This window comes from Danio rerio, chromosome 20, assembly GCF_049306965.1.
Source record: "Danio rerio strain Tuebingen ecotype United States chromosome 20, GRCz12tu, whole genome shotgun sequence".
Classification (NCBI taxonomy): domain Eukaryota; kingdom Metazoa; phylum Chordata; class Actinopteri; order Cypriniformes; family Danionidae; genus Danio; species Danio rerio.
Window position 1 is genome coordinate 26,453,652 of NC_133195.1, and position 23,849 is coordinate 26,477,500.

Consider the following 23,849-nt stretch of genomic DNA (forward strand, 5'->3'; position numbering starts at 1 on the left):
AAAGAAAGAAAGAAAGAGAAAGAAAGAAAGAAAGAAAGAAAGAAAGAAAGAAAAGAAGGAAGGGAGGAAGGAAGAAAGGTAAAGTTGTGGCCCAAGTAAAATATCTGAAATTCTAAATAGTAAAATAACTTGGAACTTTGCCAAGATTCTGAAGTGTGCATTCACTGGACACTTCAATATCTCTATGAGGAAATCATAGGATGTCAATTAAATGTTAGTTGAGCATTAATGATGAACATCGGCTGTTGACAAGCAGAATCACTGAGAAGAAACGCTACACTAAACTGCCTTCAATCACAATTCATAAACGAATTGACAAAAAGTAACGCAGTAAAAAGAACTCTTATCTTGTAAACATGATTAAGTGTGAAAGGGTCGGACACATTTATTTTATCGGAATGCGCTACTTCTAGTCATAGATTTAGTCTAGACCTAATGCAACAGAGTTTGTTGGTCATGTGATATTGAGTACATGGCAGATGTAGAACGTTGGAATTTCATCTCTGAAAGTCAAACACATTGTCATTCAGCAAAAATCTAAAGAGATGCCATAACATCTGGTTGATTTTAGTCAAGGACAATATGATGTTTTTCCACAGGCGAGCGTGTGTTTGTTTTTATATGCTTTAATTCAACTGTTATATTTTTTAAGCTGATAATTTATTTTAGGTAAGGCTTTTACCTTCAACAAACATCACTGCTGAAGGCTTTTGAGTGATTCTTTGTACCACAGCCCTTATACAGCTGCTGTTAAGCTATCTATGTATAGATGTGGCATTTGTGGTTGCAAATGAAACCAGTAGAAGACATAGTAGAATTATAAAAACAAAAAAGTGGATAAACTTTATTTTTTCAAACAAAATTCCAGATTGTGTCCGTGTAGGACACTTGACTTGTTTGCTTTATTTTACAGCAAAAAAAAGAAAGAAAAGACAGAGTTTGACAAGCTTTCTAGACAGATTTAAAATGAAAGAAGATGCAGTGCTGACTATAGTGGATACGCAACACACATGTGTGACACAGTTTTACCTTGTGTCATTATTGCTTTTTGTGTTACAGATAAGTAAATGTGTACTGAATATTTATTTTAACCCAAAGCCTATATTGTTTTCAGAGTACAACAAAACTTTTTATTCATTATATTAATACGCCTTTAACATTTAGCCAATAATAGCAGTGGGCGTTTACCTCAGTAAAACTTTACAGTGAGTTTCCACTAATGTTAGTGATCATATTTACCAACATTAACAAAAATTGTATTTGTTACATTATTCGTTCATCTTTGTTAACGGTTAATAAAAACATTGTTCATTGTTAGTTCATGTTTGCTCACGTTAATTAGGATTAGCAATCACAACTTTGGATTTTAATAATGCATTAGTTGATGTTTGGCTAACATTACTTTAATTTAGGTCACAGCTCATGCTATTAGCTACTGGCTTATTAAAGATATTAACTGTTCATTAGTAGTTTTAAAGTAAGATCTTAAACTGCATCCCTAATCTTACCCAAAACCTGAACCCAACTTTTACCTTACTACTAATGATAAATAGGATTGATAGTTTATTAAGCAAGTTGTGTTAGTTAATGGTTTAATAGCGTGAATAATGACCTGAACTAAAAAGTCACTGATGTTTAATTATATGTTTAATAATTGTGTAATGTTAATTATTAGTTCATGTTAGAAAATGTGTGAAGTCAGGCCTGTAGCCTGCCTATTAAAAGGGGTTCTTCTTTTTTCTCCTCGAGAATTGGACCTTTTTGCAGTTATTCGCCTCATTTTATTTGAAATTTTACAGTTCTAATACTGCATTTTAGTGACACTTTAAGCATTAATGTTTGCTGGATTAGCTTGTCGGATGGTTATCATTACCACACCTTTTAATGAAACAAAAATATTTTTTACATTTTTGTCTAAGTGCTTACTATGCTATGTTGACAAAACAATTTTTTTTACAAATGTGCATTAAGTTTTTACAGTTGTATAAATAATGTAATGAGGTTGGTTTTAAATAAACATTTTTGAACAAAGAAATATGAAAAAAAAATGTTTAAAATGCTTATACATTATCATTCAAAAAATAAATAAAAAAACAGTTAGGAATCTGTTAAAACGTGTTTTAAATGAATAACTGTAGCCTGTGGACAAATAACAGACTGGCCAGCTCATTTCTTCAGTAAGAATTTTTCTATTTGAATAATTAATAATTTAACTTGTCTTAAAGTCTTCTTCTATCGCTTATTTTCTAAATTTATGATGGCATACTGTCAAAAATGAGACAAATAACCTCATATAGGGGCCAAATTCTGGACTTTGTCAGTAGTGGGGTGGGTCTTTCAAACCACCTGAACCCCCTGGCTAAGTGTGACAATACTTCCTATTTATTAATGCGACAAATAAGTGTTGGGAAAAAAAGAAAGAGTATACAAAGAGTATGTGCAATAATATATTACAATTTATATATATTTTTTGTTCATTTATTTTCTAGCTTTTGCTATGTTTTTATGTAAACCAAATCTTGTTAACATTTTAGGTGACCTCAGAGTGCAACAAAAGTTTACAAACATTTTAATCTTATTTTTTTATCCAATATTTTTAGCTTGAGTTTGTGATGTTACCTAAAGCAGTGCTAATATGGTTTGTGTGAGTTTTATGATGTGTTTTCTAGACTTCTTTACAAAAGTTTTCTTGAGCCACCTAAAGCAGCTCCTAACAACAAACAGTTCTGACTTTTTTTGAGTATACACAAAACTCAGTAACAAAATGAGACAATTTACTGTTTCACATTGATACTAGCATACTCAGTGAGCTCTTCTTAATGATGTTGTGTGTCAGATTCTTTGGAAGCTGTTTTAACATAGACTACAGTAGAATACATCACATCATCCTGCATGGAGAGAAAAATAATAAAATAAGTATTTGAAGAATTGAACAAAGCATTGTATGTATCAGGATAATACAGTATTTAATGATTAAGCAACCCTGAATATACACTCACCTGACTGTCTGGTTCTTTCTTTAGTGCTTCACCATCATTGGACTCCTTTGTGATCTCCTTTTTCACAGTTCTGCCTCCTGAAACACACAGAATCTAAAACTTTAATCTGGCTGATCACTACACGCATATTCTTTTTAGTTATTCTGTGTTTTACAACAATTGCGCTATTAGCAGTAGACATTTCTTCAGGTAAAGTTAACTTGTGTCTGTTTCTGTACCTCTGCATCTCCAGTAGATAAATACTAGTAACGTCAGTAACAGCACTGAGAGAAATATTCCCAAAAGAATGAAAACATCTGTGGAGGAAACAGAAAGGGAATTACATTACAAATACATTTTCCCCTCAGAATGCTGCAAATGTTCCATCTATACCCTCAGTGTAAAACGCTTCATGCTTAATATAAATGATGAAATATAAACACTTTAAAGAGGAAGACAAAATGCAGTGTTACTGACATTAATGTTGTATAATGAAAAGCAAATCAAGCTTTTGACTTACAATGAAGTGTGTTGTGTGCTGGCTGAGCTGCTGGAAGATTTGTGAAGTGGTGTGGAGGTTCATGTGTTGTTGAACTAATTGGATGAGTATATGGATTCTCTGTTCAGAGGAGAATAATATTATACTGTTAAACAATTTTGCAATTAAAATATCAGAAGAAACAATTATCAATCTAAAACAGAATAAACTTACCTTTAACAGTAAGTATAAAATAGACTATTTGTTGAGGCGAGACAGAACAGTAGTAGGTTCCTTGGTGTTTTATGGTCAGTGCTGATATGAGCAGAGACAGATTTCCTGGAGTGTTTTGATTTAACAGTTTCACTCTGTTCTTGTGACTCTCAACCTCTTCCTTTGGGTAAATTTCTTTATAATTATTCTCTGTCATATACATCCATTGTATGTGTTCAGGTTTGGTCAGTAGTTCAGTGCAGGAGCAGGGCAGAAGCACAGACTCTCCTGAATTTCCAGTCAACTCCACTGTCTTTCCAGTATTGACCAAGTCACATCCTGAACACATGCAAATATAATGCTTAATAAAAACGCCTGATTTAATAACCGCATTAAAATTTGTATCTTTAAATGTTTTAAACACAAGAAAATCATTGCACTGTAAATACAAATAATATTTGCCATATTTAGCAAAATGTAGGATTTTTCTAAAAATAATTTTATTTTAAATTTCTGAAAAAGCCAAATGTCTGTTCTCCAACACCTCTAGTATTTTAGAAAGAAGCACTCACCTTGAACTGTTAGCTGAACAAATGTAGGAGTATTTTGTTCAGTCAGACACTTATAGTACCCTTCATCTGTCTTTCTGAGGTCTGAAATGAGTAGAGACAGGTTTGTTGGAGAACTTTCATTAAACAGCACAAGTCTGTCTCTGTACTTCTGATTCTCAAATACTGAAATCCAAGTATTAACAGTTTGCTGAAACTGCCAGCTGAATGTGTGGACTGTAGACTGAGGTTGAGCACAGGAGCAGGGCAGAAGCACTGAACCACCGCTGTATCCTGATATTACTTTAGTCTGAGACACATCTGAAACATCACAACCTGCAAGAAAAGAAATTAAGCTTTTTAAAATATATAATTAGTAAGTAAATTGATTATGGTCTGTTTATATAGTTGTGCTCATATTTTGATCTGTACTTATGTTTGATTGTATACACAAATACATATTTTCATTTATCTTTATTTGTATGCACTTCAAAGTACTCTACAAATGTGAACAGACACCTACATTCTTAACTGACAATTAGTTTCTGTGCTTTTAAGTAAGAAATCTTTTTTATACATATCATTAATTAAATTGTACAGCAAAAACACTGATTTCACGTTGACCTCTTCTGAATGAAATCATAACTTACCTCGGCTGAAATGAAGCATAATGAATAAAAGATGTAAATGTGCCCGCATGTCTGACTCTCGCTCATGAATTTCAACTTAATGTTGTTATGTGGGTGCAGTGGTTTTTTTTATTTTTGGTTTTCCTGATGAACTTCCTCATTTCTTTTTTTTTTTTTTTTTTTTTTGTGCTTGACTCATCTCTGGTTTTTGTTTATATCTATTTAAGCAATATTTAAATGGTTCACTTTCTGGCAGTGCTCTTAGTTGATGCTCGCTCAGCAGGAGCACAAAGATAACCTACTGTTAAAGTATTTATTTCACTCACACACATGCTACTTTACTTATGTCTGACACTCACTCCCATTAAACAACCTAATCCTAAGAATACTTGCAAACATTTGCATTTATGTTGTTTACACAATATTGATAATTATAGAATGATTTGATGTAAACAAAAACAAAAATCAATAGTCTAAACATACAAAGGGCCTATTTTTTCTTTCTTTCAGCAAATTGCACAGTTTACTTATTTATATAATAAAGTATAAGTGACCCCTGCAGGTGTTAAGTTGCATTTTTCATCTTTAATTTGTATGCCTCTCTCTCCCCAGTCAAAGTCATTTCATAAATTAAAACCTCACATACAAAAATCACTTACAAGTCCAATTGAAAGTTCACATCTAGCCAAAAATACAGCTTAAATCCGAGGATGTGTTCTTGCTCCTCTTTTATCAAGGATGGATTATGTTTTTGTGTCCTAAATGTCACAGATTTGACAAAAGTAAACTTTTGATAAGTTCACCTGCAGTACACATGAAAGCTTAATTCAAGAGTTCACACTTAGCTGATGATTTATAAAAGCTTGTTTGGCATGCTGTCCCGGGAGAGAGCCCCGAGCTCAAGGGATCCCAGAGCCTGGGCTTCTTCCCGTTGGCAGAGCAAGAGGGGAGCCTGAGCTCGGTGGATCTCAGAACTCCCCGACTGCGGTAGCTAAGGGAACAGAGGGGTTAGACAAATGCTTAATTGTTATACGTGTTGAATGTTTTTGGATGGTGGGAGGAAACTGGAGAGCCCGGGAAAAACCCACGCAGACACGGGGAGAACACAAACTATACAAAAAGAAAAAAGAATACAAACTCCTCACAGGAACACCTACCGGCCCTAAGGGACCGGGGCCGGCAGTGTTCTTGCTGTGGGGCTCGCAGTGCTAACTACTGGGCCGCCGTGCCGCCCAATTGGAGGTAAAGGAGGAGAATAGTGGAGGAGGGGGGTTTCTTCCAAACGAAGATAAAATGAGCTGGAAACTGTGGTTATTTATAGTAGCTTAGGGCTTATATGATTGAAAGATAGTGATTAGCCAAATACAGGACCGGCCATGATAAATCATAAGCACGTGATCCTCTCAAAATTAGTTTATGAATAAACCTCACTTATAGACTACTCGTGCACTTAAAGTTTACTGCTGTTATATCTTTAGTGCACTTAAAAGTATACTTTCATGTACTTAAAAAAAGACCAAAAGAACCTAAAGAGATAGTTCCCCCCAAAAAAACCTAAAGAGATAGTTCCCCCCCAAAATTTTAATTCTGTCATCATTAGCTGCTTTTCCACTATCGTGCCAATCCAATCGTGTTTCTCCACTGAGCCTGGAACGGCGCGGCACGATTACAAACCGTTCTCGGCCCGGAATTCTCGGCACGGTTTGACAACCGTGCTGAACTGTGCTGACAGATTCTGTGTGTTGACGTCGCGACTCGGTTGCTAAGCTACCACAGCTGGCTCAGCAGAAGCGCGCTAGTCATCAGACATCCTCAATAAACTACAGTACATTTATTATAAAATAATGATCCAGGTCTAAACGATACAGTTTGAAAAGGGTTTTTAAACCATAGAGCAGTCTCTGGCAGAGAAGTGAATAACTCAGCATTCTTACGAAGATATTTTATTCATTAAAGTTATTATTTTATTGACTTGAATACAGACCTACTTCGCCTGCCTGAAAGTGAGTTTATTGCACGCAGCGCTGTATTTCACAGCACAAAACTCGCTCTGATCCGGGAGAGACATGCCAGCGACTTGCGCTGCTGACTTTTTTTTCCTGCTGCGCATCGAATAAAGCGAATAAAGTCACGCTTGGCCTCGTCGATGTCCAAATTCCACAACAACATAACTATATCCATGGAACACGAACTTGCAGACTCTTTTAACAACGAGGAAATAATTGCACTTTTTAATTCAAAGCCAGGACAGCTTGTAATACCGGCGAGACCACCTGAAGGACGGCGTGTTCGTGTTGTAATGTCGGCCGTCCAAAAGACTTTGCTTGAAAGCTTTACGGAGCGGCACTGTAACTGTCCAAGGTACTGTTGTATGATTTATATTACAGCATATGCACTAATAAACAATTCAAAAGAATGAATGAATTAAATAAATATGGATTCTTAAATGTCAGTATTGCTTTTACTCAAAAAATATCAATAGCTACGTTTTGACAAATGTTTTATAAAAATAAAATGAGCAATTTTCATCATTTCAGCTATAGGCAATTATATGATTCAGTTTTACATAAGTTATATGACATTTATGAGGCATGTTATGTAACATGTTTCTGTGTTTTTGTTTTTTTGTGGTGATCTTTAATATAGCTACGCAAATATTTTCTAAAACGTCTAGCAATAATTCGCCTACAGCTTGTTAGTTAATTATGAACACAATTATTATAATAATAAAAATAAAATGATTAAAATAAAAAGATAATAGAGCAGCATTTTGCTAAATATAATAGTGCTTTATATGCTTTAAATCCTGCAATATATGTGTTGTTTCATATTCGTTTTTTTCACTTGCAGCATTCGTTGTTTAATGTTTGAATAGTAAAACAAATAACAACCAGCGCTTAATTGGTTTCATTTTACAATCAAAATGTAGTATATTTTATATCATTATCAACTTTTGATATAAAAACGCAGTGTAATTTAATTAATTGTTAAAAATGAAATAATTTATGTGCTGTGTTTTTATTAGTGAAAGTGCCCGCTCACCTTTGACAAGGCCTGTCCAAAATTATATTTCTGCCACTATAATGCAAATGCATTATTATTGTTGTCTTATCATTGTTTATTTTTCTGTTATGTTCAGAGATTTTAAATATTATTTATTTCCCCTCCAATTATTTTCAATCATCACGTTACATTTTGGTAATTTTCCCTCCAAATAAAATTTAGCCAGAGCTGCGCAACATATAAATAAATAAGGGTGCACATTTAGCACCCCTATTTGATAGAGCGGCATAACAGTGTTTAGTCACATGGTTGCTTTTGCTTTTATGAAAAAAAATAGTTTCGGCTCTTGTTTAACTTTAATTGAATAAAGGGAGCCGTTTACATTGCGTTACCAAGGCAACTACTGATGCGTTTTGTGTAGTGTTTTAAAGAGCTTTGTCGCAGCACGACAGTGGAAAATGAAACCGTATCCGTGCTGTCTGGCCCGGTTTGGCACGGAATGGAACAGTTCTGTTTAAAGAACGATTCAGCACGATAGTGGAAAAGCGGCTATTTACTTATCCCCATGTTGTTCCAACCCCAGATACATTGATTTGTACTGCTGAACAGAAAGGATGATGTTTGGAGGATTGGCAGTAACTAAGCAGATCTGCCATACTAGATAAAACAAATACAATAATATGAAAGTAATGGGTGTCGAGAACAGTTTGTTTTTGACATTCTTCCAGAAATCTTCCTTTGTGTTTACCAGAACACTGAAAAGAAGCTTATAAGGGGTCGGAACAACCCGAGGATAAGTAAATGATAACAGATCTTTCATTTTTGGACGAACTATACCATAAATGTATATTCTTCTAAATTTCCTTTGCCCTGTATTCATATTAAAGTTAAAATTACAGTTGCAATCAGAATCATTAAACCACCTGAATTATTATGCTTTTAATTTAACAAATAAAACAAATAAGACTTTCTCCAGAAGAAACAAATATTATCAGACATACTGTGAAAACTCCCATGCTCTGTTAAACATCATTTAGGAAATATTAAAAAAGAAAAAAAGAAAAAAAATCAAAGGGGGTTTAATAATTCTGATTGCATCTACATCACAAATCAAACTAATCTTCAAGCATTTTAAGAATAGCTAATTGATATGAGAATAAAAATTCAGCACATTAATCAGTAAACACTGAATCCATGCAAAGCATTTTATGAACAACAAATCAAATTTGATAATGGTTATGCCATAATAAACAATGATTCAATGCAAGTCCTTTAATTGCCAAAACTATTTTACTTTTATTTATTAGAGATGGGAAGGATCGGCAAAGGACCTCAGGTCTCATCATGTCTCAGGTCTCAACTCAGGTCACCATGAGCACCTTAGTGCTATGTGTCAACAATCAAACCACTAGGTTATTGGCGCCAACAACTTTTTGATTTTTATTGATACAAAAATGGGCGAAGCAGTGGGGCAGTAGGTAGTGCTGTCACCTCACAGCAAGAAGGTCGCTGGGTCACTGGTTCGAGCTTCGGCTCAGTTGACGTCTCTGTGTGGAGTTTGCATGTTCTCCCTGCGTTCGTGTGGGTTTCCTCATGGTGCTCCGGTTTCCTCCACAGTCCAAAGACATGTGGTACAGGTGAATTGGGTAGGCTAAATTGTCCGTAGTGTATGAGTGTGTGTGTGGATGTTTCCCAGAGATGGGTTGCGGCTGGAAGGGCATCCACTGCGTAAAAATGTGCTGGACAATTTGGCGTTTCATTCCACTGTGGCAACCCCGGATTAATAAAGGGCATAAGCCAACAAGAAAATGAATGAATGAATGAATGAATGAATGAATACAAAAATGCACAATGACAAAGAAAAAAATCTTCCATATTTAACTTGTTTACAAGCTCATTCGTTTTCTTTTTAAATTTGCATGATAGTGATTAGTTATGATTGTTTATATTAGTTTACCAGTAAGCAGATCGTAATAGCAGACATTATGCTTTTGTTCAGTTATCAGATGTCACGCAAATACACTCACCTGTTTTATCATTTATGATGTATTAAAAATTTTTATTGTTCATAGTGTACCATAATTGCAAAGGTCATAAGCTCAATTACAAGTCTAATTAGTTCATCGTTTAGTCTAAACATAAATTCTGAGGATATTAAAAATGTTTTCAAGTATGTGTTGCACTGGAATTGACATACACAGTGCGCTCTGCTTGATCATTCCGTCTGTGAGCTGGAATGGGTGCCGTTTCAACATAGACTGCAGCAGAATTTGCCACTGCTGTCTGGAGAAAAAGGGAAAATATCATGTATTACCCAGATGTAAAATTATACACAAAGCATTACATGTAAATAGTGCAATATCTTGCCATGAGCAAAAACAAAAGCTGAGAGTTACTAGCGTAGAGGTATCAATATAATACCCCCCTTGTGACAGCTTTCTGAGAACATACTGGCAATCCAAACGTAATCTCAAGTAAAATAAAGTATTTAAACAGATTAATAATAAACTCCTGCTCACTTTTGTACAACAGCTAATTTAATGATAGAAGACATGAGTGTTCATTTACCTTTGCATATCTAGTAGACAACGCCAGAAATGCCAGTAACACAACTGAAGTAAACACTGCCACTAGAATAAAAACATCTGTGGAGAAATACACATGCTGTAACACGTTCATGAGAAAAATACACAATCATAATCATCACAGTTGATAATCAAGCCTGTGACTTACACAGAGGTGTGTGATGTGTTTGTTGGGGTGGTGGAAGTTCTTGTGTTTGGTGTGAAGATCTATGTGTTGAAGAACTGGTTGGATAAACTTGTGGTTTCTCTGTTGAGAGGAGAATAATCTGTTATATTCAGCTATAAATACCACTGTAAAACATGTTTGTATTATCAAAACATATTTTATAATATGTAATAAATAGTCAAATTAAATAAAAACACAAAGAAAATTACCTTTAACATTAAGTGTGAAGTAGACATGTTGTTGAGGCAGAACAGTACAGTAGTAGGTTCCTTGGTGTTTTATGGTCAGTGCTGATATGAGCAGAGACAGATTTCCTGGAGTGTTTTGATTTAACAGTTTCACTCTGTTCTTGTGACTCTCAACCTCTTCATTTGGGTAAATTTCTTTATAGCCATTCTCTGTCCAGTACATCCATTGTATGTGTTCAGGTCTGGACAGTAGGTTAGTGCACCAGCAGGGTAGAACAACAGACTCTCCTGAATATCCAGTCACACCAGTTTTACTTTCTTTATTGACCAGATCACACTCTAAAGACAAATTTACACAAATAACACCAGTTTAAACTGCGTTAAAAAGATTTCAACCTATTGCAACATCAACATTGTAGTACCCATAGTGAAAAATCATTTATGCTACTAATCTAAGTCAAATGTGAAAACATTTGGACCACAAAAAAGGCAAAAAGTTGACAAAACGTTTTGAAAAAATTTTTTTGTCTTCTTTATCCAATTTTTATACAAGTCCATTTATATATATATATATATATATATATATATATATATATATATATATATATATATATATATATATATATATATATATACACACACACACACACACACAAATATATATATATATATATATATATATATATATATATATATATATATATATATATATATATATACACATATATATATATATATAAATATATATATATTCATTAAATTTTTTTGTTGGCTTAGTCCCTTTATTAATCTGGGGTCGCCACAGTGGAATGAACCGCCAACTTATCCAGCAAGTTTTTATGCAGCGGATGCCCTTCCAGCTGCAACCCTTCTCTGGGAAACATCCACACACACACTCTCTCATACACTACGGACTACCCAATTTACCTGTACCACATGTCTTTGGACTGTGGGGGAAACTGGAGCACCTCGAGGAAACCCATGCGAAGGCAGGGAGAACATGCAAACTCCACACAGAAACGCCAACTGAGCTGAGGTTCGAACCAGCGACCTTCTTGCTATGAGGCGACAGCTTATATATATTTAGAATATTAATTAGAATATTAAATATAGAATATTAATTTGCTTGGTCAGTGTCTTTGTGTATTTTATTTATTTATCTTTGCTGTTGAAATAATTGTAATCATTCGTCTTAGCAATGGTGTCAAGACCTGTCTGGAACATGTTGCCTGAAAATAACAAAATAAAACCTCCAACTGCACTGTAGTGAAAACCAAAACACATCTTAAGACTTACGTTGTGTGTATTGAGGAAAAACTGGTCTAGCGTCTTGTCTTGGTAAGTTGATCATTGGTGTTTCTGCTGAGAAATAACAAATCGTCAGTGGTGGTTTCACATTAGAAATGAAAAGCATACCTTAACCAGGTTTTAAAACCTTTCCCAAGCAAGTGATTTCCAGGAGGAATGACATTGGCTTGAGGGCCAAATTAGTATGTTCGTTTATTCTTGCAATTTGAATACATGCATTTTACTTAGACCTTCCTGACACAAAAACCATCGTCTCCTATTATGTTGATTAAATTAAGTTGTATTCTTGGTCAAAATAGTCACCATTAGAAATCAGCAAAATTACAACATAAATCTGATCTGGTCACAAAACATTGATCCACTTTAATTAAAATTGTATTTTTGCAAAAAGAGTTTCTTGCTCAAAACAGTAACAACACTTTAGCTTCAAGAATATGAAAAGGGCAAGGTCACTGTTGACCAGCTAAAACGACCAATTAAAAAGCCATTTTATTATACACTTTTTAACCTGCTAGAATTTGACTTTTTAAATAGAAGATAACTTTATGTGTACATTCATATTTTCAGACTTATACCTGAGAGCTAAGACTTACAAGTTAATTTACAAAATATTTACTGCACTGGACAGAAATAATACCCTCCATCTTCCATTTTAAGGCCAGAAAAGAAGTCTGTCATTGTACTTCTTATCCTCAAACATGGAAAATGTAATAAAAAGATCTGCCTGAAACAAGTTTTGCATTTTTAGATTCCCTGAAAATAATTGCACACCTTCAAACATTTTTCAGCCAATCAGAATAAAGCATCCAACTGCCCTTTAAAAGCTAAATATATCTTAGACTTACGTTGAGGAATGTATCGAGGTGAAATTGGTCGTGCAGGCACTATAACATCCTGTTTTGGCATGCTTATAGGCATGTGTGGTGTCTCTGTTGAGAAGTAAACAGTTGTAGTGGTTTAACAATGAAAACAGAAAAACATACAGTACTGTCTCTTTCACATGGTTTAAACCTGACTGTACAGTTGAATGGCTTGAGGGAAAATTAACATGTTCTTCTTGCAATTTGAATACATGCATTTTACTCAGACCTGCCTGACATACAAAGTTATTGTCTTCTTGGATATTATCTTGGTTAAAGATTTTACATTTGGTCGCAATAGCTTAAATAAGTACAAATTGACATCTTGTCATAAGACATTGAAACATTATATTCAAAATGATTTATTTATTCCTTCAAAAGTACATTTATTGCTCATACCAGCTACAACAATTTCAGAGCTTTAAGAAATATATAAAGTATATAGTCAAGTTTTAGTTAAAAGAAAACTTTTATGGGTATATTCATATTTCAAGATGTATTCACTTACCTAAAACTGCCAAGTTAAAATACACAAGATTTGGTGTAGACATGCAGGAATAATAGCCTCCATCTTCCTTTCTGAGACCAGAAATGAGCAATGACAGATTTGTTGGAGAAATGTGATTAAACAGTGTAACTCTGCCTCTGTATTTCTGATCCTCAAGCACTTGAATCCATCGAGTATCACTGCTGTAAAACTGCCAGCTGAATGTGTGGATTGTAGACTGAGGTTGAGCACAGGAGCAGGGCAGAAGCACTGAACCACCGCTGTATCCTGAGATTGTTTTTGTCTGCTTCTCATCTGTAAGAATACAACCTGCAAACAAGAGAGCTTATTTCCAACTTTACTGGAAAAAGATATAATTATAAATACAGCCTTAGAGGTTCTCATCTGGGTGTGTTTTTAATGTGATTGAACAGAATCATATTAATTATTTAATTAATCACCCACCATTAATAATTGTTTACAATATAAAACATATAGCATGACATTTTATTTCTTAATTTGATTTAAAATAACAAATCTGAACTCACCAGTGCTTAATTGAAGCATAAAGAGAAAAAAACTGCCGCTCTTCATGACTGGTTCACATTTACTGATGCCTGGCACTATGATATATACCAGTGGACGCTGTGTGTCTTAATTCTTTGGTTCCTGTTAGTGGTTATTCTCCCTGTTTAGTTTCTTTGATGGTATTTTTCCATCATGCCAGCAAGATTGTTTGTGGGCATCAATGGTTCATATTGTTCTTTCAATAACCCCTGATCACTGAAATATCCACTGAAATATCCACAAAGAGTGTGGCCAGAAATTCAGTCCTAGATGAAATAAACAATTATATTGTTGGCATGAACTTAGTGTTCGACTGTTGGTGCTTCAGAGCGTTGTATTAGATCAGTGTTTCCACACTTGTTCCTTTTTTTAATGTATGAGATTACACAACAAACCCACAAACAAGGGAAATTTTGTCTAACTCGGGTGGCTAAATCAGCAGAAAATCAGCATTGTTCAATGAGTATGGAAAAACTGAGTATTGAAAATAGCTATACTGTACATGAATGACATAAAGAGCTTGGATTAAGAAAATACTCCGAAGACAGGTCTTCATCTGAAGGAAATCTGATGTTCTGATGGAAAGCACAACCACAGGAACTGATAAAGATGTTATTCAGTCTCAGGCAAGGTTGTCAGGTATTCAAACAGGGATAAACAAATCTATTGTCAGTTAATGTAGATTAACATGAAAGTGTCCAGGTGTATTAAATCCTGATGTGTATTTACTGTACTTATACATGTCTTGCATATAACTGCTGTAAGCTGTCTAGTTAACAATGTGACTGATGCAGGCAAATCACAGATTTAAACAATGATTTTAATATAGGTCATTGTGGCAAATGCAGAATGATTCTGGCAGAGATATTCCCCAAACTTGTGAAAATTATTTTTAAAATGAGGATATTTAAAAAAAATTAACATTAAAATTAAAGAAATCTGAATAAATCATTATTGACTGACATTCTTCTGAAGATTACATCATTCTCGTTATTCTTTGGCAACAATCATAGCAAGTCCTGCCAGTATGTCACACAGACAACCTTTCCTCACATTAAAAAAATATCCTTAAACCTTTTCATCACCCTATAGCAGTTTAATCATTAGTAGAATATAATTTTGGTTACAGTAAACGCAACCATATTAATATAAATGATGTAATATGTTAAATTTTTAACCCATAGAATAAGCAAACACCCCACTGCAAGTGATTAAATGTATAATACAAATTTTGTGTATAGGACTCCAGTAGAAAGGAAAATGTACAAATTCTACAGGTCACATGAAGGACTCCCACAGGGATTTTACTTTTACCTACTAGCAAAGTGTTATCTTTTCACATGAAAACATATAATTAAATATTTACTTAGATATGATTGCATTGGGTGGTTTACTTTAACATTGATTAATTAATTCATTTTGGCTTAGTCCTTCCAGCTGCAACCCATCACTGGGAAACATCCATACACACACACACACACACACACACACACACACACACACACACACACACACACACACACACACACACACACACACACACACACACACACACACACACACACACACACACACACACACACACACACACACACACACACACACACACACACACACACACACCTCTTAGCCTACCCAATTCACCTATACCACATGTCCTTGGACAGTGGGGGAAACTGGAGCACCCAGAGGATACCCACGCAAACATGGGGAGAACATGCAAACTCCACACAGAAATGCCAACTGACCCAACTGAGGGTCAAACCAGTGACCTGCTTTCTGTGAGGCGATCGTGCTACCCTCTGCGCCACGTATCGTGACGCCCCTATATTTTATTTTAACATTTACATGTTAATGAAGTTGCTACATGGTTTGGTTGAAAACACTGAGCTATGACTGTTTTACAAAGAATGATTCTTTTGATTCAATTGGCAGCCAAAAAATTGCCAGTACAATTATTAAGGAAAATCTAATTATAAAAATCAACATATGAACATTAAATTTAGGCTAATTAAAAATAAAATTGCTAGAAAGTGTAAATTCTTATTTCTTTATTCTTTTTTTTTTTAATGAATTCTATTTTATAATTGATGAAAGCTGGTGATCCACTTCAGATGTTGACTATTGCTCACAACAAAGTTGTCATAAAACTATACATAGAACACCCGTTATTTTCCTAGGACAATTTTGAAAAACATTTTTGATCCACTTCATATGTTGACTGTTGTAGATGTTACTGACGAACTCACTGTCAAACACTCGTCAGGTTCATGTAGATCAGAGATGCCCAAATAGGGCCCGTGGGCCAAAATTGGCCGCAAGGATGTCAAACTCAATTCCCGGAGGGCCGCAGCCCTGCACAGTTTGGTTCCAACCCTGCTCCAACACATTTACCTGTAGGTTTCAAACAAGCCTGAAGGGCTCAGTAGTTTGATCCGGTGTGTTTAATTAGGGTTGGAAATAAACTGTGCAGGGCTGCGGCCCTCCAGGAATTGAGTTTGACATCTATGGTAACCTTTGATTTGACCCACCATCCAATCTGAGAATAGAGTGATGGGGAGGGTTGAGACAAATGAGTTTAACAGAGATTGTTATTTAATATATAATTTCATCTTTTTTGTTTGTTTTATTAGTGAGCAACAAAAAAAGCAAACTGAAATGAAATGTTTCCATTAAATGTTGTAGATGAATCTGAATAGTTCCGAGAACTGAAGAAGAGTTCAGATGCAAAAACCTCCAAGAGCCATTTAAAATGTCCTTCAAAAATGTGCATTTTTATCAGGCTCCTGTCTGTAGGTTCAGTAATTTCAAGTTTATGGCAAATACACACTTTTAAAGGTCTTGAAATGAAATAACTCAACATAAACATAGGAGTCTGAGATTAATGCTAATTTCAATGGAAATGTCAGACAGCACTTAGAGGTTTTTGCATCAGAACTCTTCATATATATATATATATATATATATATATATATATATATATATATATATATATATATATACTGCATTAGTAGTTAATATAAAGCATGTTTTCTAGTTATTTTTAAATACTATTAATAACCCATGGCATCTTTAATGCAATACAGTTTGGTATATTTAACTTCGGCCCACAGCCCTCAATCAAGTTTGGTTTTTGTCCATTTAAATGAAAAAGTTTGAGCACCCCTGATGTAGATTTATCTCTTTAGACTTCAGTTCTGTCAATATCCCTGTAATGTCTCAGAAGGCACACAGAGGGGCGCGAGAGTTACAAATCTGCATTACGTCAAAAAGGAATTTCCGCAGTTACGACACAGGACGCACAGTACGTCATGCGCGTATTTTGATTCCCGTCTTGTTGTTAACTAGGCTGATAAAAAATGGCGTCTAGGTGCAAAATACATTTAACAGTGGCTTATTTGCTCATCCTGTGTATTCTAGCCAGTGCTCAATCAAAACAAATGACAACGGTAAGTGGCTTATCCGGTCTATATCTGCCAAGTTATTAGATGTTTATTTGATTAATTGAAAATTGTTCATGAATTATTTGCTTGTGACACGCTTAAGTAAATCATTTGTGTCTTATTCAGATTCATTTACATCAAACAGTGAGCTGCAGCTTTGAAAACTTAAGGACAAGACTGTCAGCAACCATGTAAACAAAGGCGTTTTATATGTGGTTTATTTTGCAGGAAACCGTCGTGTTAAACGTTACAGCGCTCAGTGAAATTAACCAGACTAAGTACAACGTACAGGTGAGATAAATGTAAATTAATTACATTTTTGGAAACATTTAACCATAACCATAATGTGTTGTAACGAAGAGATAATATGATTTATCATTCTGTATTTCAGATTAATTTGAATATTGGTCTTCTGGACAATGACATATTTATTAACGGAGCTCCTCTCAAGCCTTCAGGAGTCACGAGGATGACATGTCCTGCTCTGCTGTGTAGGACTATTAGTTTTACTGTCTTTCTTAAATATTAATCAATTGTATTCATGTATTTAAAGTGCAGTCAAGAGAAAGAGCGACCAATCATATGACTGTTTTTTTCTTTTCTTGTTAACACTTAGTAATGTCCCATCTGTGTATGTTACTTATGGTATACTGAAAAGCATCTTAAAATATCTAAAACTTCTAAACTCTTAATTAATGTTTATTTCTACATGTATTGTGAATTAATAAAATGTTGGTCAATGACTTTATCCTGACCCGTACTTGTTAGGTACTTGTATAGGAAACAATAAATAAACATACAAAAAAAAAAAAAAAAATATATATATATATATATATATATATATATATATATATATATATATATGTGTGTATATATATATATATATATATATATATATATATATATATATATATATATATATATCATTTTAATGCACGTCTGCTGACAGACAGGAAAAAAATTTAGGGATTTAAAGCATGTTGGCAAAATATGGTTTAAATCATCAATTATTAATATTCCACTCTTATTGTTTTGATGCTTAAACCCTTTTCGCCTTGACCTGAGATAACCCAAGCTAATAATAAAGGGCTGTGTTTGTAATAATTAGCATTAACAAATAGTAATACAAACTGTAACTTACAGTATGTATGTGTTCTGTGTTTGCAGTGGATGGTTATAATGTGAGCTCTGGTAATTCAGTGGATGGCTTGGTTAGCTGTGAGCTGCGGCTGATGGTGAATCAGTCATATGTTCAGAGTGATGCTGCAGAACAGCTTCTGTTCCTCGTCCTGAGCCAGGAAATAATACAGCTGGCAGATGAGAAGGTTTTAACCTTTATCTTAGGAATGATGATGACTCGCATTACTGAATTCTCTTACATGCATAGCTATGAAAAATAAAACTTTAGAGACTTCTTAAAAATTGGCAGTTTCTCCGGATATACTGGGGTTATTAAAAGGATAGTTCACCCAAAATGACAATTCTGTTAATATTTACTTTTCCTTGTCCCAAACCTGCTTGACTTTTTTTTCTGAAAAACTCAAAATAAAAATAAAAATTTGAAGAAAGCTGAAGTTCTGTAACCATTGACTTCCATAATATTTGTTTTGCTACTTTGGAAGGCAATGGTTGAAGATTTTCAGCTTTCTTCAAAATTTCTTTGGTCTTCAAAAGAGATCCACAAAGGTTTGGAAGAAATTGGAACCACCCGAGGGTGAGTAACGTTTCATTTTGGGGAGAACCATCACTTTAAGTTTGAGTTTATCAAATTTCAAAACAAAATTGTGTTTTAGAGGTGTTTGTTTTGGTCAGTTGGTAAGCATAGTAAGTGTTGTAATATTTTTTGTAATTATTAATCAGTTATTTCACCAAATATTGATTTTTTCATTTATATAAAGTCTATTATTATTTTGTTGTCTAAAATGCTGAGAAACTGAACATTTTCAAGAGGTCTTTAATTGTTGCCATAGCTGTATGTCTTTCACAGTGGATTGTTATGCTGTTGAGAGAAAGCAGCCTGTAGACTGAATATGATCAAGCACTTGATGTTCCTGCTTCTGTAGGTCCAGCAGCCAGAAATATCAGAGGTAGAGATCATGTGGAATCAGAGCTCAGAACAGATGACACAGGTCACCAGCATTTACCCTTCAGCAAGAAGCAAACTCTCCATTATTCCAAGAGAGAATGACGTATTGGTGACCGATGCATCTGTACAGAGTGCAGGTAGGTTATGTGGCTTGAAGTCATGATCTCTGATGATCTAGCTTTGGTGTTTTAACTTGAAAGATAATATAATTGTTCCTTGTCTTAAATAGTTGAAGACCAAGTGCGAAACACCACCAGCCATTATCTGCTCAAAAACTCAGAAACCACCCAGGAGGAGATCGCAGCTCCAGGGAAACTTCCTGAAACCCCCCTGCGGATGGACCCGGAAACGCTGTATGAGTCCAGAGAGGAAGAGGAAAGGCGTTCAGATTCCTTGCTGCTTGAGCCTCCTTTAAGTGGGTCCATGTCCTCATACAGTGTAAGTATATAGACCATTTTGATGAAATTTCTATAGCTTCTGAGAATCCAAACAGAGTCACATATTGATAAATAATGTCATGATAGCAGTTTTAACGTTAAGTTATTATTGAATTGCTTCTTGTTAATTGCTTCATTTATGAAATAGTTTGATAACAAGCAGGAAATGTTTATGGGCCAATGGCATGGTCTATAGAGGTGTGTATACAGAACACATTACACACAAAGTGAAATATTTCAAGATTTTTTTATTCTAGTTACTAACACTTACAGCTTTGGAAAATTAAGAATTAAGTATTTCAACAACAAAAATAAAATAATATTTTGATTAATCAAAAATAGTTCTACAAAACAAAAATGTTCAAGATCTCCAAAGTATGTTCAATTGTGGACAACAGTCCAGGCTGTATTAAGCCTATAATTGTGGTTCATTGTTTTGAACAAACAGTATATATCCAACTAATTAAACGCAACATTTTATTGTTTTGAGATACTACATTTCTTATTTTCCTAAGCTGTAATTTGTAACCGTCAGAATTAAAACAAAACTCTTGAAATAATTCTGAGTGCAGTAAATCTAGACTTTTAAAGAGTTTGATTTTTAGAAATGTAAATGAATAAAAAAAATAATAAAACTGTACATGTTATTATATTTTTGGAAAAGTGTGCGTCTATACTGCCATTGAAATGTTTTAGGTTAATGGGATTTTATTTACTTTAAGTTGTTGATATTATTCTTAATTGAGAAAGTATGCTCGTTTTTGTGATCGTTTTAGAACTTAGGAAGAGAGAAATGACTAGTGATAAAAAAAGAGCAGAAAACGATTAAACTGCTCACTTTACAAACAAGTGTTTGCATAACTATACAGACAAAGTAGAATAAGATAATTGCAGTTTGTTGCAATTGCAACATCAAGCAGCGTAACAAGCTGTTTTTAACATCTAAGAATAAATGTGAAAGTGAATGAGACAAGCAGTCTCAAGCCCAAAAGATTTAAATGGCTGCACAGTTTACACATGTAAAAGGCTTATTTTAAATACATGTATTTTCAATCTTTATATTCATATTCTAAATGTGTATGATGACTTGCACGCGCACACACACACACAAATAAAGCATCACTGTTGTTTTCTAGTGATGGCTGCTATGCAAGCACTGCATTGTGATTATTTTCTAATGTGAACTGTGCTGGATCATCTATTTAATATTAATGAATGCCTAGTCATTTAGCTTATTTAAATTATTGTTGCCATAGAAACATTTTAACAGTTAGTTTCAGTTTAATTTAAAAAGAACACCAAAAAGACATTTACAACAAAGAGCTTAGATTCAGGTGATTCTTTGCTTGCAATTTACTCATCCTGTGATCACCTGTAGAAGTGTTGTATGTAAGTTTATTATTTGTTTACAATTTATATTCTTAGTCCATGTATTAATTTTATGCACATAGAGATAAATAAAGCTTATTGGATGAACATATATTTTGTATAGTTTCACTCTATTCTGAAGCAGCATGCTCCCACAAACATACGTGTTGGAAAGGGTTTATCTGTCTGTCTAAACTTGGGAAGAGAGACACGGGAGTGGGGGCAGATCATGAACATTTGAGTTAAATATTAAGATATCAGAGCTTACAAAAAGTCTGTCTTAAAGGTTTTCCTATGGAGAAAAGCATGCAGATTTTACTTACAGACTCTCATGTGTGGATGTCTCATCAGTGTTGCTTTTCCCACAGAGCAGTAAGGTGTAGTTGTATGTGTGCAGGTGGCGTGTCAGTGGGTGGAAAAGTTGAGGGATAAACTGAGGCGCTTCTTGTCAGACTCGGTGCCGCTCTTCTTCTTGGTCATGTGGGTGGTAGTGGTTGGTGTTGCAGGCTCTGCTGTCGTCATTAAGATCCTGGATCTGATTTTCCCTTCCTGTGAACACAGGTACAACCTGAACCCATGTCACTGGTTCAGTAACAAATGCACAAACTTAAGGATGACATTTAAATGATCTGAAGCAGCTTTAAGGGATAGTTCACCCAAAAATGAGAAAAAAAAAATAGGAAATTACTCATTATTTACACTCCCTCAAGTGATTCCAAACATTTAGAAGTGTCTTTTCACTGTTGAAATCAAAAGATGTTATTTTGAAAAAAACCTAAAACAATTGACTTTCATAGTAGGAAAAACAAATACTACGAAAGTCAACGGTTACAGCTTTCTTCCGAATACCTTCTGTGAGTAAATGACAACCGAATTCTAATTTTTAGGTGTACTATCCTTTGAAAATCTGCTCATTTAAATTAAATCATTGATGTTACTTGTTCACCTGAGAATTTTTTGTTGCTCTTTTTTTTCATAGGGGATTCTTTCATCTGAACCCAGAGACCCTGATGCCAGATGATGAAAAAGTGAGCCTAATAGACAACATGGAGGGGGACATGACAGAAAAGAGCATTTTGCTGATTGAGAAGTGATGGATGTGTCTTCAGTTTGGTTATGTGGCTTTATTTGGTCGAAACACCAATGAGTTCAGTGTAGCAATTTAAAAGAAACAAAAAGAAAACTCCTAAGGCAACAGATTTCTATTTTCACATCTGAATTAGCAGATTACTTTTGTATTCATCACTACACTGTGCTTTGGGGATTGTGCATTGAGAGGTGGAATGGTGAAAATGCTGAAATGTAAAGCACAATACCTAAAATAGCCCTGCCTTTCTCACTAAACTGCTTGAATTATGGAACTACTCTTGCCTGAGGAGTAAAGGGTCATCGCTGACAAATAAATGGTGTGGCATCAATGGGAAAATGGAAAGAACTATCAAAAAAACTTTTAACTGACCAGTTTGAGTGGTCCAGTTGATTTAAATGGATTTTTTTCTTATAATTTCTCACTCTGGGTCAATTTTTATATGTCCTTTGTGAAACTGCCTCTGTTGCTTAATGTGGTTTTATGTGCTATTCATGTTGCATCAGATATTGCTGTTACATGAAGCATGCGTACCAGGAATTCATTGCAGCTTTCACTTGTATTAGATGAATAAAATGACCTACTGTATACGCTTTAAAAAAATCATTATTGTACCTCAACATTTGAAACATTTCAGTTGGACGCTTACATTTCATTGTAGCCCATCTTTAGAGGTTAATGAGTTATGTTTGTGTAATTCTGAAGCATTGTTTTTCTCTGGTTTGTTACACGAGTAAATTCTGCACAAACATGTTTGGCTTGCTATTTTTTTTATGTACATCTCTAAATAAAGCAAACTGTATTCAATTTAAAAAATATTTATTCAACAAAATATGTCATTTTACAACTTGATCATGGCAATCAAATGGAATGTCACTATTGAAAAGAAACCGGAAGTTCAATAGTGTTTCTGAAAGTGCCGGACTCACCTTTAAGACAGTCTGGTCTCATCACTATTAAGACTGTGATCCAGCGCTGGACACTTTGGCCCTCATATCAACCACAGTGAACGGAATAGCTTGCATAGTGCTTTACCTAGGGCAGCATTTGGATCTAGAAGGAGTTCTGGTCTTTGGTCAGTGATTTTACAGGCACGGATAAAACAATAAAAACAAACAGCCCATTACTGTGCTCACAACCTCAGTACGTTTGTCTCTACACTACAGGAAGGAGCTGTTTGTTATAAGGGCACCAAAACCAGTTCTTCTGACTCTCTCCAACATTCATGATTTCTCCCTTCATCCTTAAAAATTCAATTTATGGAGTGAAATTCAGTTCAGGAGGTAAAAGCTTGACTTGTACGCAGTGAACCAGAAATGATAACCTATTATTATTAAATATTAAACTATAAATATGTACATAAAAGATCCTATTTTTTCTAGGCCCCATGACTTCAGGCTGGTCTGGGGTGGGAATGC

At 34.6% G+C, this 23,849-nt stretch overlaps 4 protein-coding genes across 11 annotated transcripts in view; 1 reads left to right on the plus strand and 3 right to left on the minus strand.

Moving 5' to 3' along the window:
• Window positions 1-1,107: 1,107 nt before the first annotated feature.
• Window positions 1,108-8,174, minus strand: si:dkey-15j16.3. Of its 5 annotated transcripts, none has more exons than XM_073932549.1 (8): window positions 7,889-8,174; window positions 4,423-4,553; window positions 4,242-4,322; window positions 3,691-4,008; window positions 3,499-3,597; window positions 3,218-3,295; window positions 3,000-3,076; window positions 1,108-2,888 (listed from the first exon to the last, which is right to left on the minus strand). In XM_073932549.1, the coding sequence occupies exons 4-8, from the start codon at window positions 3,890-3,892 to the stop codon at window positions 2,817-2,819; spliced, it is 528 nt and encodes a 175-aa protein (XP_073788650.1). In that variant the 5' UTR covers window positions 3,893-4,008; window positions 4,242-4,322; window positions 4,423-4,553; window positions 7,889-8,174; the 3' UTR covers window positions 1,108-2,816. The 5 variants fall into 5 exon arrangements, with proteins under 5 accessions (XP_073788650.1, XP_073788647.1, XP_073788648.1 ...); XM_073932546.1 differs by lacking the exon at window positions 7,889-8,174 and adding an exon at window positions 4,868-6,532; XM_073932547.1 differs by having other exon boundaries at window positions 4,242-4,553; window positions 7,889-8,144.
• Window positions 8,175-9,120: 946 nt separating this feature from the next.
• Window positions 9,121-14,380, minus strand: si:dkey-15j16.6. Of its 3 annotated transcripts, none has more exons than XM_021468624.3 (8): window positions 13,992-14,380; window positions 13,465-13,773; window positions 12,942-13,025; window positions 12,085-12,147; window positions 10,810-11,127; window positions 10,583-10,681; window positions 10,418-10,494; window positions 9,121-10,132 (listed from the first exon to the last, which is right to left on the minus strand). In XM_021468624.3, the coding sequence occupies exons 1-8, from the start codon at window positions 14,035-14,037 to the stop codon at window positions 10,016-10,018; spliced, it is 1,113 nt and encodes a 370-aa protein (XP_021324299.1). In that variant the 5' UTR covers window positions 14,038-14,380; the 3' UTR covers window positions 9,121-10,015. The 3 variants fall into 3 exon arrangements, with proteins under 3 accessions (XP_021324299.1, XP_068071737.1, XP_073790234.1); XM_068215636.2 differs by having other exon boundaries at window positions 12,085-12,150; window positions 13,992-14,357; XM_073934133.1 differs by lacking the exon at window positions 12,085-12,147 and having other exon boundaries at window positions 12,942-12,980; window positions 13,992-14,349.
• Window positions 14,381-17,322: 2,942 nt separating this feature from the next.
• On the plus strand, window positions 17,323-23,184 carry ginm1 (glycoprotein integral membrane 1). The gene is made up of 8 exons (NM_001079836.1): window positions 17,323-17,459; window positions 17,682-17,744; window positions 17,845-17,944; window positions 18,621-18,778; window positions 19,517-19,676; window positions 19,769-19,977; window positions 21,742-21,905; window positions 22,324-23,184. Exons 1-8 carry the CDS (start codon window positions 17,370-17,372, stop codon window positions 22,436-22,438), a joined length of 1,059 nt encoding a protein of 352 aa, NP_001073305.1. The 5' UTR covers window positions 17,323-17,369; the 3' UTR covers window positions 22,439-23,184.
• Window positions 23,185-23,233: 49 nt separating this feature from the next.
• The window catches only part of katna1 (katanin p60 (ATPase containing) subunit A 1), a 15,850-nt gene continuing 15,234 nt past the window's right edge, over window positions 23,234-23,849 (minus strand). The window contains exon 12 of one of the 2 annotated variants that reach the window (XM_021468419.3): window positions 23,234-23,849. This exon is cut by the window's right edge and continues 266 nt beyond it. The gene's annotated coding sequence lies outside the window, so the exon portion shown is untranslated. The other variant, NM_001020604.1, reaches the window with a different exon arrangement.

Coding starts and splice junctions, on each gene's coding strand:
- ginm1 (NM_001079836.1), top strand. CDS start 17,370: ATGGCGTCTAGGTGCAAAATACATTTAACAGTGGCTTATTTGCTCATC. Junction 17,745..17,844: donor AGACTAAGTACAACGTACAG/GTGAGATAAATG, acceptor TCTGTATTTCAG/ATTAATTTGAATATTGGTCT. Junction 17,945..18,620: donor GACATGTCCTGCTCTGCTGT/GTAGGACTATTA, acceptor CTGTGTTTGCAG/TGGATGGTTATAATGTGAGC.
- si:dkey-15j16.6 (XM_068215636.2), bottom strand. CDS start 14,037: ATGAAGAGCGGCAGTTTTTTTCTCTTTATGCTTCAATTAAGCACTG. Junction 12,151..12,941: donor ACCTCGATACATTCCTCAAC/GTAAGTCTAAGA, acceptor GTTATTTCTCAG/CAGAAACACCAATGATCAAC. Junction 11,128..12,084: donor TTTTCCTCAATACACACAAC/GTAAGTCTTAAG, acceptor ATTTGTCTTTAG/AGTGTGATCTGGTCAATAAA.
- si:dkey-15j16.3 (NM_001083824.2), bottom strand. CDS start 4,916: ATGCGGGCACATTTACATCTTTTATTCATTATGCTTCATTTCAGCCGA. Junction 4,009..4,241: donor TGTTCAGCTAACAGTTCAAG/GTGAGTGCTTCT, acceptor GCATGTGTTCAG/GATGTGACTTGGTCAATACT. Junction 3,598..3,690: donor TTTTATACTTACTGTTAAAG/GTAAGTTTATTC, acceptor TCCTCTGAACAG/AGAATCCATATACTCATCCA.